The sequence below is a fragment of the Pimephales promelas genome, chromosome 20, assembly GCF_988280905.1.
Source record: "Pimephales promelas chromosome 20, fPimPro1.hap1.1, whole genome shotgun sequence".
NCBI lineage: Eukaryota > Metazoa > Chordata > Actinopteri > Cypriniformes > Leuciscidae > Pimephales > Pimephales promelas.
The window spans coordinates 21626371-21643912 of NC_142788.1; the positions used below are offsets into that span (position 1 = coordinate 21626371).

The 17542-nt window shown below is 36.6% G+C and overlaps 1 protein-coding gene across 2 annotated transcripts; it reads left to right on the top strand.

Moving 5' to 3' along the window:
- Positions 1–512: 512 nt before the first annotated feature.
- Positions 513–15772, top strand: lmbr1l (limb development membrane protein 1-like). Of its 2 annotated transcripts, none has more exons than XM_039652696.2 (16): positions 513–771; positions 6036–6120; positions 7964–7997; positions 8764–8903; positions 9673–9776; positions 9871–9994; positions 10168–10236; positions 10357–10421; positions 10790–10862; positions 11046–11129; positions 11214–11290; positions 11378–11455; positions 11637–11801; positions 11918–11984; positions 12362–12523; positions 15528–15772. In XM_039652696.2, the coding sequence occupies exons 1-16, from the start codon at positions 709–711 to the stop codon at positions 15611–15613; spliced, it is 1476 nt and encodes a 491-aa protein (XP_039508630.2). In that variant the 5' UTR covers positions 513–708; the 3' UTR covers positions 15614–15772. The 2 variants fall into 2 exon arrangements, with proteins under 2 accessions (XP_039508630.2, XP_088980461.1); XM_089124335.1 differs by lacking the exon at positions 15528–15772 and adding an exon at positions 15193–15387.
- Positions 15773–17542: the final 1770 nt, after the last annotated feature.

A 17542-nucleotide genomic window follows, 5' to 3' on the forward strand; every position in this document is an offset into this window, starting at 1 on the left:
AGGATTACGATCAAATTTAGTTAATTTAGGACATTTTGAGCCTTAATTTTATGCCTTAAAACATTACGGGTGTGCATATTGAGACAAAAAAAAAAAAAAACACTGACATATTTTAAGATAGGCTATGTCAGTGCAAGTTCCATTAAAACAGCTCAAAATATATTAATGCTACTTTGATTATGCTACTTTGATGCTACTTTGTAAAAATACATATATTTTTACAATTTCATATATTTTGTTAGGCCTATAGGCTACATCATCCTCAAACACGACGAAACTATTACATTTTTATAACATTTTGTAAGCCTATTATTTTATGTAATGGTCTGCAAATGTTCATTATTGATCAAGTTTCAATGGTCTTATTCCGCCTCTTCCTCCTCCCACAGCACAGCCTCTCCAGTAGATGGAGTTTGAGAGCGACTGGAAGAGTCATTTGAGGAGCATCTGTGAACACGCTGACTCGATGAGTTTAGTGTGTTGTTCGCTGGTGAATAATCATTTAAGAAGCTTCTATCCACCTCAGTGAAGTAAATCAGGAGTAGTTCGCTGACTTAGTGACTATATAGCAGCAACTGGAATACGTTTAGAGGTTGAAAGCGTTCGTTCGAGACTTGAGACAAGTTTCCACGCAAGCTATTATCTTCACGGAGACTCAAATGCTTTGCAAATTATAACCGAGCACACGCCAAGACATGGTTTCAAAGCATGGAAACAGAAGACGTGACGGTTAGAGAGCAACTATTTCACGACCGAGTCCGAGAAACCATTGTGAGTTTCCCCTTTCTTTTCTGCTTTTGTTTACATAGGAAGTTACTGTTTGCAGTATTACAATCTGAATGTGCCCTTGTGTTTTTCCTAATGGTATTCAATATAATTGATTAAAATTAGATGATTGTGTGACGTCACGTTATACGCCGATAACTGTGCACGAGTATGTTCTTTCATAAAATATTGATTGATTTCACTGTGATTAGACAGTTTGGAGTGTGCAAGTGTTATCTATTTGCTTATTATTTATAAGTAATTTAATTATTAAGTAGAGTAACCTGTACACAATCAGACATGATGCAGCTGCTCGTTGTGAAATTTAACACTCTTTAACTGGCACGAGATGAGCCTTCTTCGCTTTGTGGGATCTGGAGCTCATTTTGGAGAACAACAGCTGAGTTTTTGGCACCCTCGTGCATGAAAATGTTTTTGTCAACACCTAATAAAGAGTAAAACTATAACTGAACTTCAGACGCATTACAGCAAGACACTGGGGTTAACCTTTACTCCTTCACAATGATGTAGCCTATCTTACTCAGCATTTCAGATTATGTAATTCAATAGCTGCAAAAACTAACCTACTATAGGTTAAATCCAGTGTTCTGCAACATCAGTTCAGAATTAGTTCTAATCTTGTTGGAGCTGTTGTACATTATTGTCTTCATACTTTCTACACAAACAAGCTGCTCTTTAAAGTCTGTTTTCAGATATTTTAAGGGCATTCTCTTTTATACACGCTTCGCTCCTTTTCTGCCTCCGATATGCAAAGCTTCTGTAATCCTCCTAAATAATGAAATGCCCCTCTTAGTGAAATGCACAGATGGACCACACTAGATAGGCTATTGTAAATTGTTTTTACTATTGTCCTGCCCCATGCCTTGGGCACCACCACCGACCTCATGCTGTCATGGTTATTGATCCCTTTGTCACTGAGGCTTATCTGGGATTTATCATTTAAATCAGTGATTTAACTTGTGGGTTTTGACCCAAAAAATCATCTCTGTTCTGTTCTGATAGGATTACAGGGAAAATCAATGTTAAATGTAAAATTGGAAATACTAAAATGCAACTGATCATAGTTGTTGTTTGTTACTAGGTAGCAAAATATCAATTCAACCTTGAATATGGGTGGAGAAAATGCTTCATATATCTTTTGTTGTTGACGTCAAAGATTGTGCGTAAGTCAGGCTGTCACTCAGTAGTATGACTACTACCAATAGAATATTTGACTACTACCAATAGAATATTATATAATATTTTATATATATATATATGTTGGGTCACCTTTTAATGTCCAATCATTCAATTAAACCGAAATATCATATATTTTAAAATGAAAGTTTACTCTTTTAAAATGCATTAAAATATACATTATGTAGTATTCCCATGATGGCAAAGCTGAATTTCCAGCATCATTACTGTCCTAAGTTTCACATTATCCTTCAGAAATCATAATATGCTGATTTGATGCTCCTATCATTAAGATTATTGAAAACAGTTTTCAACTGCTTTATATTTTTGTGGACACTGATACTTTTTAAAGGATTCTTTCGATATTTCCGTATATTCATTTACACTAATATCAAACAATTGTTACCACCTAAATACAATTAATTTAATTTAAATTAGAAGCTAAATTAAACTAAGAATGCACTTGAATATAAATATGTTAGATAAAAACTTTTTTTGTAGGTGGGTTCTTGGGTGGAACTCAGAAGTATTGAATTCCCATTTGTAAAGCAACGCAAAATTTATTACAATGTCTCAGTTTTGTACTTGGTTAATTTTCAAGAGAGCCAACCTGTTAGAGGGAGTAGCTGATTTGGAACGGTTCCCACGTAGATGTTCAAGGAATGCAGTGTGTGTGTAATAGACTTTATTAAGGTGCGTATCTGCACATGCCGCTCGGCCTGCAACAATAGAGGGCTTTTTGTATTTACGTCTGCAGAGGTTAATAGTATTTAAGAAGGTATTTGGACTTGTGTTATTCTTTATTACTCATGAAAACAAACTTAAGTCTTGAATTTTCTAAATTTTCTCTACTATACTTTTATCTAGTAATGGGGTTAGTACCTGAATACATGCAGTGTTATGTTATGATATATTTTTAATTTATATACTGATAATTTATATACTGATGCACTGATTTTGTTTTTGATTTTAATTTGAAGTTACAATTGTTAATTTATGTAATTTGGCATGATAAATTACTTAATTTATTTGATGTGCTTCTCATAAATGAATATTTTTGATTGATTGATTGATTGATTGAATTGTTTATACGTGTCAAACACCTTTTATGGTGCCCAGCCCTCATGGGCTTATTAGACACAACAGCTTCTGCACATATCACCAAAATAGCCACGTGATATAAGACAGAATCTCCAACATAATATAACTAAACCACAAAAATAAATATACATACAAATACAGATGACATACGGGATATCATACGGGATACAGAATACTTTGCCGTAAACACCAGGCTTTTTCTATAAATTTTGAATAACATGAATAACACAATGTGTTGTATATCACAAATGTAATAAAACACTGTGAAAATACATTTTAGGGGCCAACTAAGATTTTTTAAAAGCTTAAAGTTTCTGACACTGGTCTAAATATTCGCATCCTTAACGGCCCAGTTAAAAATCAAGTTATTAGTGTTTTTGTCCTTTACACTAACCTAAAGGATTATTAGCACAAATATTACAATTTCTCAAATCTGTATTCACTGAACTAAAATGGCCCCCACAGTCACCAGATCTCAACCCAATAGAGGATCTTTGGGATGTGGTGGAACGGGAGCTTCGTGCCCTGGATGTGCATCCCACAAATCTCAATCAACTGCAAGATGCTATCCTATCAATATGGGACAACATTTCTAAAGAATGCTTTCAGCACCTTGTTGAATCAATGCCATTTAGAATTAAGGCAGTTCTGAAGGCGAAAGGGGGTCAACACAGTATTAGTATGGTGTTCCTAATAATCCTTTAGGTGAGTGTATGTCTGTCCTTTTGCCAACCTATCCCAGCACACCATGAGTGTTGTTTTCTCATTGTGTCAGTTCGCGGTCGCTCTATAGCTGGCTGTTTTGTTAAATAGGCTTTCACTTCAAGGAATAACTTGGGCTTCATTCCAGGTCCTGTATTGTGCGCCGAGGATTACTCAAAATGAGACCTAAGATTCAAAATGTTTGAGTTTAACCAGCCCTGCCAAATCGGTCAGCAAATACACTGGTTGCTGGTTGATATTACGATTGCACTCACATTTTGCGGCCAGTCTCAATACCATTGAGCCAAATTGATGAAGACGTTTGAAAACATGCCATTGCCTGCATATTAGTTAGGCAAACTTTCTTTCCGTTTAATGACCTACGACAGGCTATGTTGTCATTGTCCACCCTTGTGGTTGTTTGAAAGGACTTAAAGGGGATAGTTCACCAAACAATGACATTTTTCGTCATTTACCCTCCCTGATGACATATCACCTGTGTGACGTTTTTTTTTCTTCTTCCGTGGAACACAAAAGATATTTCCAAGCACTGTTTTTTCAGTTGAGGCCAGTGTTGTTTTAAGACAAAAAAAAAAAAAAACGTTGACTGTAATACAATGAGTCCAGACATGTATTCTCATGTTATCTTCAACTGTGTTAGGCAATCGTTTGTTTCAGTTTTAACGCATTCTGTAGTTTAGCAACTCTGGCTCAGTGCATGCTGTCTTAGTCAAACTATTCAAATGCTGAGCACAGATGAGTGAGAACACCTTTCAAAGCTCTAGAAATATATATCCCACAGATCCATCCATTGTTTTCCCTGCCTTTGCCACTTTGAAGCCAAAATCCCAGCTTCCTGTCCCCTCCCTTATCCCTCTTCCTCTTGCTGTCATTCTTCTCCTTTATGGGACATACAGTGCTTCAGAATGTTTATTTAACTTATACGTTTAGTTGGAATCATCATGTCTTATGTTTCACTTCTCAAACGAATTGCATACACATGAGGATCTTATATCTGAAATTTAGGTTAGAGGTTAATCATGAAATTAGAAGGTTATTGTCATGTGGACAGATCCCACTGCAGGATGAGAATGGGAACTTGGGTTGAGTCATGCATTGACTTTTTTTTTCTACTGTTTCTCTTCTGGTAAATCTCTACATTTTACCAATCTAATTCCAGTTGTAACTGCATGGTTTAAATCTTCATTTGCATTTGAGCTGTAATCTTCATCCTCCATCTGGTGTTGTTACCCTTATTTTTAAATCTGTATTGTGGGTGTTGTTCATTAATCTTAATTCAGATTCCTCAGAAAGGGGACAGCTGGCTTTAAAAAGGGACAATCTACCTATTGAATCACTTTCTATTGCTTTTACAGTACAGTACATAGGACACAGCATACCCCCTATACCCCTTTCTTCCTATTATCTTTATCAATAATACAAAACCTACACCTATCTTTGACTGGTTTAGTCCTGTCACCAGACTGTGTGTTATCATTAAGAACCAAATGTCCTTGATTAGGAGTTCTTATGTCACAGAGCTATAAAGACAATTCTGGACTGCGCACAGCAGCGTGTATCTGTGATAATGGGGCTATGTTTGTGTCTCACATGACCTCTGCTCCCTCACAGGCGCTCTGCCTAACGTATTCCTGATAACATAAATTGACAGGCAACACATCTAAGCAGTGCGTTTGCATAGCGCGTCTTGTAGCTGCCTGTTCACGACTATATTGCTCATATTAACTGCATGACTCATACTGCAGGTGCCTGTGTGAATGTATGTAATATCTGATACTCTGCAAAGTGGCATTTACACCCAATATTCTAAGAAAGATTGTGATTAGCATCGTGGAACATAAAAGGAAATGTTTTGAAGAATGTTCACATTTCTCTCTTCCATACATGCATAAAAAATGTACAAAAGCTGTCACTTTTTTTAGAAAGGTTCTAACATAAAATTTAAGCGCCAATATGTCCACTTTTGGTACAATTATGTTACTTTGACCTATTAATTTGCACTCTTTTAGGTACTGCCCCAGTGACTCCTTTTGTACCTTTTTTACAGAGAGTGTGTAATGACATTGGGTGCAGGCCAAAGGTGGGGATCTTAGTTCCTAAAAGGACAAAAAAATGGACTGGAAAAGTTAGCTTTATAAAAACAATACAAATACAATTTTCAGTTGGAATAAAATGTAATAAACGCACCATAAATGTTTCAATTTCATGTTTTCAGATTGCACTGATTTTCTCTTTTTTTTCTGCTTTAGATTTGCGTGCTGCTTTTCATTTGCCTGTACATCTTGTCACACTTCATTCTCACTCACTTCAAGAAGAATGCAGAGTTTGTCGCCGGTAAGTTAAACGTGACACCCAGGACCCTCAGAACTTGTTTGGTTTAATATATTACAGTCTTTCAAAGCACACCTGTGACTGTGATTGACTGTTGCTGCTCTGTTAGCTGAACAACAACTGACCATTTGTTGGTCAGCACGACCTGACATGGTCATTCTCCTGCATTTTCCAAAAATGCTTATCTAATCATTTTCAGATAGTGAACTATTAATGTATTCTGTTATTTGATTAATAGCTTTGGTGTTCTTTAGCTGTGAAAATGAAATCTTCTTCAGAATAGAAGAGACAAAGTTTCTGATAGCTGTCGACAACAGGAATGTAACGTCGAGGGAGGGCAGCAGTGTGGATGAGGAATGTTCCCGTGAGATAAACATAGGCCCACTGCTTCATAGGAGAAGTCTATCTCATGTTTTGGTGTACAGTACACCCCTTTAATTTAACTCTCCGCTCTCTGCTGGTTCGGCTAAACCTGCACTCAGTGGAAAATCTGAGGGATTGTTTTCTCCTGCCTGACGTGTTTAAAACACATCAGGCTTGTTTAGACTGTTGAAGAATTGTTAGGAGTTGTTTGTTCAAAAACAGGTACAGCAGAACAGAATGCAGGGGTCTTGAAATATTTTTAATGTAATACATTTTATTACAGTTTATTTATTTATTGGATTTTTATGTCTTTCAATTTCTTGTTCTATGACAGCTAGGTACAGTGGAACAGAATTCAGGGGTCTCAAACAGATTGTTTGCACACTTCATTATTTTTATACCTTTTATAATTGTCTCCTATCAGTGGAGAGGAAAGTGTAGGGAGAGATTAGGGAAATCGTTTCGAATTTGAACCCTGGGGTCCTGTAAGGACAGCTGCTCCTGTTTCTAAAATGTCCATCTACCACATGCTTACATGATCAAAAATGTAAAAATAGTGCAGAGGAAAGTAAGAACATGTCCTGTGTTAGACATACTTGGGGAACATTGTTTACATAACTATTAGCCAGACTGCTAGATGGTTGAAGAATCTTTACAATTTGTTAAATTATTCAAGTTAATAATTATATAGGTCAGAGTAGACTGGATTGGACAGTGTAAGGAGAGAAAGGAGAAATTGGTTCGGTCTTGAATCTGGGTCCCCGTGAGCACAGCAGCTCCTGTGTCATGGATACCTGTGAAAACGATCGGCTAGCACTTTTACATGATCAGTAGTGCAGGGGAACATAAGAACAAGTCTTGTGTTAGACACAGGGAACAGTGTGTACTTCCAGCCAAACCATTATCGTTATGATACATATTCTAATTTAGGAACACAAACAGAATCACTGCACAAGATTTGTTGCTCAATTTTTGTGTATTTTTAACACCTCTATAACTCCATTTCAAAGACTAAACGTGGCCCAGTCGTGGAGGGCTAACGTTGTTTCTTCAGTTGCATATTGGTTGTTTTGAAGGATATGTGGAGAAAACCTGTTCTGCATTAGGTTTGGGGCGCTCCCAGGAAATGTCACACATATTTACCCTGGAGCTCTGTCACACTGGACATGTTTTCTCGCAGGAGGTTTATTTTTCATTCTCTCTGCCTCATGTTCTCAATCACTCCCTGTTATTGTGACAAATTCCTCTTTAAATGGATATTGTTCTCCTGCACGTGCAATAATGAACGATCAAACGACAATTTTTTATTTTGTGTTGTTTCCTTTCATGGAATAGCTTCAAAATGAATCTGGGTCCTTCTGGGATCTTGTTATTTTGTTCAATTTAGTTTCAAGGTTGAACTGATGCTAGTCATCAGTATGTCTGCAGTGGGATAGTGTTGTGGACATAAACTTATTTCCTTTTCCTTTTTTTTTGCCCACAGATGACATTGAGGATGCCACTGTCAACAAAATTGCGTAAGTAACCAGTATTTAAAGCAGCACAAAAAAGGGGAAATGAAGGGGATAGTTCACCCAAAAATGAAAATTCTGTCATCATTTACTAATCCTCAAGTTGTTCAAAACATGTATGAATTTCTTTCTTCAGCTGAACACAAAAGTTCTTTTGAAGAATGTTGGAAACCAAACAGTTAATGGACCCTTTTGAATTCCATAGTATTTTTTTTTTTTATTTCCATCAAAATATCTTCTTTTGTGTTCAGCCGAAGAAAGAAATTCATATGGATTTGAAACAACTTGAGGGTGAATAAAATCATTTTTGGGTGAACTATCCCTTTAAGTAACATGGAAATGTAATTTCTTATTATGGGCTGCACTACTGTTGAATAATGCACAATAATAGCTAGAAATTTATTTAGCAAGCTCAAATTCAGTCTGGCTCCCATTTTTAACATCCAATAAATTCCAAATGCATAAAATCAGCTCCCACCTTACTTTATTAATTATATATCTCATTTCACTCGGAAATGTCACATTATGACAGTAAAATCGTGCATTCCACAGTAATTCACACTGACTTTAAGTAAAGGACACGCTGCTGGTTAGTATTTTGTTTTTTTATTAGTTTTTTATTAGCCCTGAATGATTGAAGTGAACAAATTGCCCTTTGGTCTCCAGAGTGGCGTTTAACATCCACCTCCCTTCATAGCTGGCACTATGTCAAAGTAAATGGCTGCAAAAACATTCCCTTGCCCTTCTTTGATTTGTTTTTCTCTCTCCGCAGGCTGTGGCTGTGTACGTTCACACTCTCAGTGGCCGTGTGTGCTGTGCTGCTTCTGCCCATCTCTATCCTGTCCAATGAGGTTCTGCTCACATTCCCGCACAGCTACTACATGCAGTGGCTCAATAGCTCGCTCATCCACGGTACAAACTCACGCACTAATGAAAAACTATGTTTGCTTTGCACACTTGGATTATGTGTTTACCATATCGGTTATAATCAATTTAATAAATGACAACTTTATTAGGTTCTCAAGTAGTATTTTGTCACCCAATTTGAACTGAAATGGTAATGTTTTTACTCCCACAATGACTTGGTGAGGGAACAAACAAACTAATAAGTCGTACAGCTCTGTGTTAGCACGTGCAGAGTGCCAGCGAGTCTGCCAAGTGTATAAGATGTTCTGGCTAATAATCCAAGGCCACAATTTAGTTGAAAATCCAGATTTATTCAGTTTGCTGGCATTTGGTGAAATGCTGTTTCAATAGTGCACGTGTAACACCAGATCTCTTAAGCTGCATATGGTTGCCCCCTAGTGGTCTGTAAGTGTACTATTCTTTGTATTCCTCCTAATAACCTGGTTTTTTTTTTTTAACACAAAATATTATACATATATGATTAAATATTGTTGATGTGTACTACTGTTTAGAATTTAATTTATTCCTGTGATGGAAAAGCTGAATTTTCAGCATTATTATTGCAGTCTTCAGTGTCACATGATCCTTCAGATATCAGTCTAATATGCTGATTTGGTCCTCAAGAAACATTTGTCCTGCTTAATATTTTTGTGGAGACCCAGAGCGACCCAGACAAATGTTATCATGCGAGTTTGGGGTTTTTGCTTGTCAATATAGGAATAGTACACAATCATCTTTCATTTAATCATTAATTCTCCTTCTGTCTCTGTTTCAGGCTTGTGGAACCTTGTCTTTTTATTCTCAAACCTCTCTCTGGTCTTCCTAATGCCATTCGCCTACTTCTTTACTGAATCAGAAGGATTTGCTGGGTCCAAAAAGGTAAAATGATGTAATTAGTTTAACAGTAAGCACATCTCTATAGCATCTGAATTCAGATCTGTATTTGTTCAGTTGTTGTGTTTTCCTCTGAAAGGGTGTTATGGCACGGGTGTACGAGACTGCAGTGATGCTGCTTCTCCTTAGTCTGTTGGTGCTGGGCATTGTGTGGGTGGCATCAGCTCTTCTCCATCACAGCTCCGCCCGTGAGAGTCTTTACGGTAAGGGCAGCACTGCAACATTAGAGACTATGTGCTGCACTTGTTCGGTATCTTTGATTGAATGGATCACATCACAGTTTTTTAATGCCGATAGACTCCCAAATTTCCTCTTAATTGTATAAGAGCAAGATAAAGGTGTTGTAATATTCTGCTTATTTTCTTGTGCTTTTCAGATCTGTGGGAATATTACCTGCCCTATCTCTATTCTGGAATCTCACTTTTTGGAGTTCTGCTGCTTTTGTGTAAGTGTATATGCATTTGTATATTATTTTTTTATTATTTGATGATTAACATGTAGTTTGGCATTTCATTGCTTTTGACTTCTCATATATAGATTTGTTGCCTTTTTTGTCTTGTAACAGTGTGCACACCCTTGGGGCTTTCACGTATGTTTAGCGTCACTGGGAGCTTATTGGTCAAACCTCGGGTAGGTGGACAAGATAACTGTTTGTACTGTTTCTATTTTGTATATATAAATATGTAATTGCAATTCTTCAGTGTCACATAATCCTTCAGAAATCATTATTATATGTTTATTTGTCACTAAATTAAAATTCCTTATTATTTATGTTAAAAACAGTTGTGCTGCTTAATTTGTGTGTAAACTACTGGGATTCTTTGATGAATAGAAATTTTAAAAGAGTAGCATTTATTTGATACTGGAATATTTTGTAACATTAAATGTCTTTACTGTCACTTTGAACTAATTTAATGCATGCTTGCTGAATAAAAGTGTTAATCTTTCAAACAAAATTAAAAAAAATTATATTATCTTATCTTCTTTTTTTTTTTTAGTTGTTGGAGAACTTGGAAGAAGCAATGAACTGTACACATTTTGAAGAGGCCTCTCTGTCCAGGAAGTTGAAATGTGAGTGTCAGGATGTGAGAGACAAACTGGCTGCTGTTAAGGAAGTGGGCCCACCTTTTAAAGATTTTTCTTTCTTTCTCTCATTTTCTTTTTATTGTCTAAAGCAGTTTTTGTCTGGCATTTACATTACCAAAACATGGTTTCCTAAACTTATAAAAACTCTCTCTCTATCTGATGTTTTAGGTAACACCTCCTGTTGGATCAGTGCAAACATAAAGGCCATCAACAAGGAATATTTGAGTGTGAAGTCCAAACGTATTGCTCTAGGTACGAACACAGTTGCTAAACTGTTAAATACGTTTTTAATTGAGCTATCATGAATTGCTTTTCATCCTTATTTCTTCCATTTAGAGATGAGGAAGAGAGTATCTCCATGGCAACGCAACCTGGGATACCCAGTGGCCATGCTGCTACTTTTAGCTTTGACTGTAAGAGTAAACCTTATGGAATTCAGAATACTTATACTGGCTACGATTAAACCATTGTGCTAAAACAAAATGTACGGTGTTTCTCAGGCGGTGTGTGTGCTGATGGTCTGTTTCCATGTGCTGGAACTGCTCTTTGATGAATCTGCTATGCCTAGAGGGATGGAGGTGAGATACAGGACAATGGGATTCATATATGGACCTGTAAATTGTAATTCATGGAAAGAAAATTGTATTTACTCTAATATCCTTCTAAATGTCCTTCTACCATATTCTGCTTTTTTTTTTCCTTGCAGCAATCATTAATGACCATACTCTCACAATAGTTTTTTTTTTTTTTTTTTTGCAGGACCCTCACTTGGGGCTTGCCTCGTTCTCAATGTTCGGTTCTCTGGGAGCTGCAGTGCAGGTGGTCATCATCCTGTATCTCATGGTCTCCTCTGTCGTTGGCTTCTACAGCTCTCCGCTGTTCACTGGTTTGCTGCCACGTGCACAGGACACTACCCTCACACAGGTACAGAGATCTCCTATACTCACCGTGGAACAACAGTAAAAAATATTTCTGGATATCTCGCATTCAGATGGTGTGGCTCTTTATAGTTATATTGATTTTTTTACATCTCTCCACAGATTATAGGGAACTGTGTTTCTCTTTTAATACTCAGTTCAGCCCTGCCTGTTTTCTCCCGCACATTGGGTAAGTATTTTACAGTTTTTAGTCATTACTTGATGTTTAAATGTAAAATGTTATTTAATAGCACCATGATTTTGAGGTCTGTTGTAGGCAAAGACACAATTTGCACATTTTTTTTGCTGATTTTAGAGAAAAATCTATATATCTATATCTATCTATATTTATATAATATCTATCTATATTATATAAAATCTGTATTTTTATGAATGAATATAAACTGGTAAATGTAGCTGAGTGTACAACACATTTAATAACAAGTTTAATTTGTCTGTCCACAAGATGGTAGTAGTTCGCAATAATTCAGCAATATGTGGCCATTGTGTTTTACAAATTGAATTAATACTTTATAATTTTCCTCTTTTTCATGTTACTACATGTAGGAATTACAAGGTTTGATCTGCTTGGAGACTTTGGACGGTTTAACTGGCTCGGCAGTTTCCACATTGTTTTCCTGTACAATATGCTTTTTGCTGGACTCACATCCGCCTGCCTCATCAACACAGTCACATGGGCCTTGCAACGAGAGCTCATCCGTGCCTTTGGTTAGTCTTTTATATTTTTACTTGTCTATTTATTTTTAGTTTTGGGGGAAGATCCCTGTGATAATTATTTATTTACTGCTTTTATTATTTTGAAATGTTCTGTGGAAAATATACAGCACCTGTCAAATGTTTGGACACACCACCTCCAGTGGTTTTTCTTTTTTTATTTTTTTTTTGAACATAATTTTGTTTTTTGTACATTAATATTATTGTACAGTAATACTGAAAACATCCAAACTATGAATGGACACGTATGGAATTATGTAGTAATCAAAAAAGTGTTAAACAACCCAGAATATGTTTTATAATTTAGATTGGCCAAAGCAGCTACATTTAGCTTTGATGACAGCTTGGCACACTCGTAGCATTCTCTCATCAGATTCATGAGGTACTCGCCTGGAATGTTTTTTTATTCACAGATGTGCCTTGTCAAGAGTTAATTTGTGACATTCCTTCTTAATGTGATTTAGACCATCAGTTGTCTTGTGAAGAGCAAAAGCTGGTACAATAGTCAATAGCCAAATTAATGTTACTACAGCTACTTTACAAATCTATATTATGACAAGAAACACTCAGTTTAGTAAAGAAAGAAAAGACAGTCCATCATTATTTTAAGAAATGAAGGTCAGTCAGTCAGTCAGAAAATCTCAAGAACTTTGAGTGTATCCCCAAGTCCAGTCGCCAAAACCATCAAACGATATGATGAAACTGGCACTCATGAGGAACATCCCAGGAAAGGATCAAGAGGTACCTCTACTGCAGAGAATACGTTTATTAGAATTACCAGCCTCAGAAACCGCCAATTTTCCAAAATCTTCTCAGAGTGGAAGTGGCACACATATTTCAACATCCACTGTTCAGATGAGACTGTGTGAGTCAGGCCTTCATGGTCAAATTACGTCAAAGAAACCATTACTTTGGAAGAAGAGAAGAGGAGACTTGCTTGGGCCAAGAAACACTGATTTGCATAATGACCTGATTGCTCATTGCGTTCTAAACTGCCAGCAGGCGGTGAAGCCACTAGAAGTGTTCGAGCGGCCATCTTGCCATTCCCTACCGAAATCATTAACTTAGCCAAAACAATGACCAAAAATAACCTGTTTTGTAGCGAATCGATCACACATGAATAGTTTACGGTATATGTATGTGCATTAATGGATACTTCGATTGTTATCTTTAATGTTTACAGGCAGGATAAGCGATTGTAATCGTTAAGATGGGTGTGTCAACAGCACACTGCCGACATAACTAAACTAACTAGATCTAAATGTACGTTTATCAAAATAGTCTATGTACATTATTATGAAGGGAATATTAACCTTGAACATATTTCTAGGGTATACTGTAAGGATATACTAGGGAATACCAATATGGTGGCGTGGTGGCTTCACTTTTAACATCATGAGCAATCCAGTTCCCTATGTAGATCAGTGGCCAAGAAACACAAAGAATGGACATTAGATTAGTGTAAAACTGATTAGATTGGAGATTTATGGTTCTAAGTGCTGTGTCTTTATTGGAAGTAGAGAGGTTAAATGGATGGTTCCTGAATGTGTGATTCCCACTGTGAAGCATGGAGGAGGGAGTGTGATTGTGTAGGCATGCTTTGCTGGTGACACTGTTGGTGACTTAACCAGCATGGCTACCACAGCATTTTGCCGCAACATGCCATCCCATCTGGTTTGCACTTAGTAGGGCCATCATTTGTTTTCCAACAGGACAATGACCCCAAACACCTCTAGGTTATGTAAGAGCTATTTGTCCAAGGAGTGTGATGGAGTGCTGTATCAGATGATCTGGCATCCATAATCACCTGATCTAAATCTAAAGATGGTTTGGGATGAGTTGGACCAGAAAGTGAAGGAAAAGCAGCCAACAAGTACTCAACACCTCTGGGAACTCCTTTAAGATTGTTGGAAAACTATTCCAGGTGTCTACCTCATGAGGCTGACTGAGAATGCCAATAGTGTGCAAATCTGACATCAAAGCAAAAGCTGTCTACTTTGAAGAATTTATTTATTATTTTATTTATTTATTTGTTTATTTCGAGCAATATGTAGTTACACATGACAAGGCAATACGAAGCATTTTGGTTAGTCTGTACAGGCCTTTAAATTCATCATATTTACATCAACTTTAACAAAACCTAAATCTAGTGCTCGAAACGGAGTGGATAGAAGTCAAACTTATTTGAACCCACCCCGGTGTCATAAAGAATCATAAATATAAAACATAATCTGGGTTGATTAAGTTTTTGTTGAGTACATAAATGTCATAATTTCAATGTCTTCAGTGTTAATACAATTTTGAAAACTAGAAGATAACGACAAACCAATGAATAAGAGTGACTCATGACTGGTTCTGTATGTATGGTATGCATGCATGTAATTTAAAAAAAAACTATATATTACATATAAATCTTTGGGATTTGGACTTTTAAGCCTTTTATTTCCAACATGACACCACATATTTTGTCGATGGACCTTTTTTTTATTAACAGTTAATTCTAACAGTTATTTGAAGGAAAACATGCAAGGAGAAAGATTTGTGCATGTACACATTGTATCTTGAAAGGACAAGGGGTGTGCACCATGCTGCCATTTGCCAGTGTTTGTAGTTAGTCTTTGGGTGAGGTGTTCCTCACACAGGCCATGTTTCTCTATGGGTAGGTCTCTTTCCTCAGATAGAAAAAGCACAATTCTCTCAGGAAAGTGAGAGAGGACAGAAGGGGTGAAGCGGCGTTCCTTGGGGACCTCAGGGCGTCAAACTCCTTCTGGAAGAGACACACCCATCGCCCTCCACCCAACACAAACAACACTGCTGAATGTGAACACACACTCATAGACCATCTTCAGATAGCATTTCTTTTTCGTTACTCCCCCTACTGGCTTTTGTTCTTTGATTTGCTTTTAACCCAAACATTGCCCGCCAAAGTTACCTTTTCTGGTTGTTATATTAGGTTTGGCGCTCTAATGTTCTTTACTCTCCTGTTTTCTTTCTCCAGGTCTCCACAGACTGCCTCTGACTGTGTCTCGATCAACCATCCCTCTCAAACTCCTTCTGGCCAATGGGCTCTCAAAGATTCATTGAAGAGCGATCAGCCTTTTCATATATCATTGGCTATTGAAGCCCATTACCTTCTGGAGATGGTTCTGGATCCCATTCTGTGGCTTTCTCCTATTGGACCAGGGCTATTTTGCGTCCATTTATAGATGGTCACCAAATCTGTTTACAAAGGTTGCCTGAACGATAAATATCGACTGATGGAATTTCCGGAGTGGATTTCTGCAACCAGTTTTATGGGTTTACTTCAGTAATATAAATATATATAACTGCATTTAAAAGGGATGTCAAATCACTGAACGCCTTGAACTAATGCCTTATGAAAAATGAACAATGGCTTTAGAGGACTTTGACATGCATCCAATGCTATTTCAGAGGATGACATCACAGCCATAACCACGTTTCCTTTTCCTGGTGGTGGAATGAGAGTGTTGAGTTCTGTCCTGGTTGGGCCCCCCACGCTTTCCCCTTGTATATCACTATTTTTAGTGTCATCCAATGATTCCAATCCCTGTTGTATTGTGGGTCCTTATAGCAGGAAGTCCATTATGATGGGGGTTGTCTGCTTCTCACTAAAGTGAAGAACCTGTGAAAAGGGATGAAAGTGGAGCAAGTGATTCTGATCTTGGAGATTTATGTTTGGTGTGAGAAAATGCAGGCTTGAAAAAGACACTTTTGGAGAGTTTAGGTTTTAAAATGTTAAATTCAGACTATGTTTGCCATTGATTTCAAGCTTTAGGCCAAGAATACTGTGAATGTTTAGGGTTTTTGTTATTTCATATGTGAAACTTTAATGTGCAATATTATATTCTGAAATGTTAACACAGAATTATGCAAATGTAACTACTGCTTTCCAGAAACTTGTGCAGATGACCAAAAGAAGGTATTTGCTTTAAAAACACCTAAATTGGGCAATAAGGTCACAGTTTGGTTAGTTCATGCATTTTGGGTTAAATTGTGTGGCGAGACAATCAACGCACATATCCGTTTCCTGTTTCATGGACATAACAAGAATGTGATTGATAAATGTGGACTTTTTGATTCGATAATCACTAGTTTTATAGAGTGTGGTATTTATGTAGTACACATTTTATTTGCTGATTATATTGTTGTTTATTCTTTTGTATGATTGTATTATTTATGGATTTGTTTCTATATCAGCATCATTTTAAACTAATTTCATTTCATGTCAAACATTTTGTTTGTCCCCATAGGGCAATTTACGAGGTAGCATACCATAACAAAATATACATTGGAAGCGTCATGTCCTTCAACTGATGGCCAGTAGGGGACAGGGTACCACAAATCCATTATAACAAAATTTATGTAGACTTCTATATTTTAATGACATGATAGTTGCATAAATCAGATTTTTTTAAATATAGCAACATGACTGAATTATATTCTAAGTCAAGTATGGATGTAAATCATTGCTTAAATGGATAGTTCACTCAAAAATAATAATCTTTTATTCATGTGCTAAACCTGAATGGTTTCTTTCTTTGAGACACAAAAGAAGATATTTTGAAGAATGTTTGAGACTCAATTCCATTCCATTCATGCAGTTTGAAACCTTACATTTTTGGAGTGAATTATCCTTTTAAGTGTTTTTCCACACTCACAAAAAGTATTTTTACAGCTCAAAACAACTGGATTCAAGAGTGGCTTGATGTCAGACTGTCTGTCTTGCACTGATAGATCATATATGGATGTCTTTTTTTTACTTCAATATTAATGGAGGACAAAAAGAAAATACAGTGAGGATTAATAATTGTAAAAAAAAAAAATGTTGACCATTTAATTTCTTTCAATAATTCCAGCTGTGTCCTTTAAGCATAATAAGGGACTGTGACAAACAATTTTTACACAGGAAAAGAGTACAATAAATGTGTTTACACCTGTTTTTTCAACCAGTGCGTCATTTGTGAGTCATTTTAAACCCATTTTTGTTTCTGG

What these genes read in the sequence shown, in the direction of transcription:
- lmbr1l (XM_039652696.2), top strand. Translation starts at nt 709, where the DNA reads ATGGAAACAGAAGACGTGACGGTTAGAGAGCAACTATTTCACGACCGA. An exon ending in GCCACTGTCAACAAAATTGC is followed by an intron (nt 7,998 to 8,763) that starts GTAAGTAACCAG and finishes CTCTCTCCGCAG; the next exon opens with GCTGTGGCTGTGTACGTTCA. An exon ending in GTCCAAACGTATTGCTCTAG is followed by an intron (nt 11,130 to 11,213) that starts GTACGAACACAG and finishes TCTTCCATTTAG; the next exon opens with AGATGAGGAAGAGAGTATCT.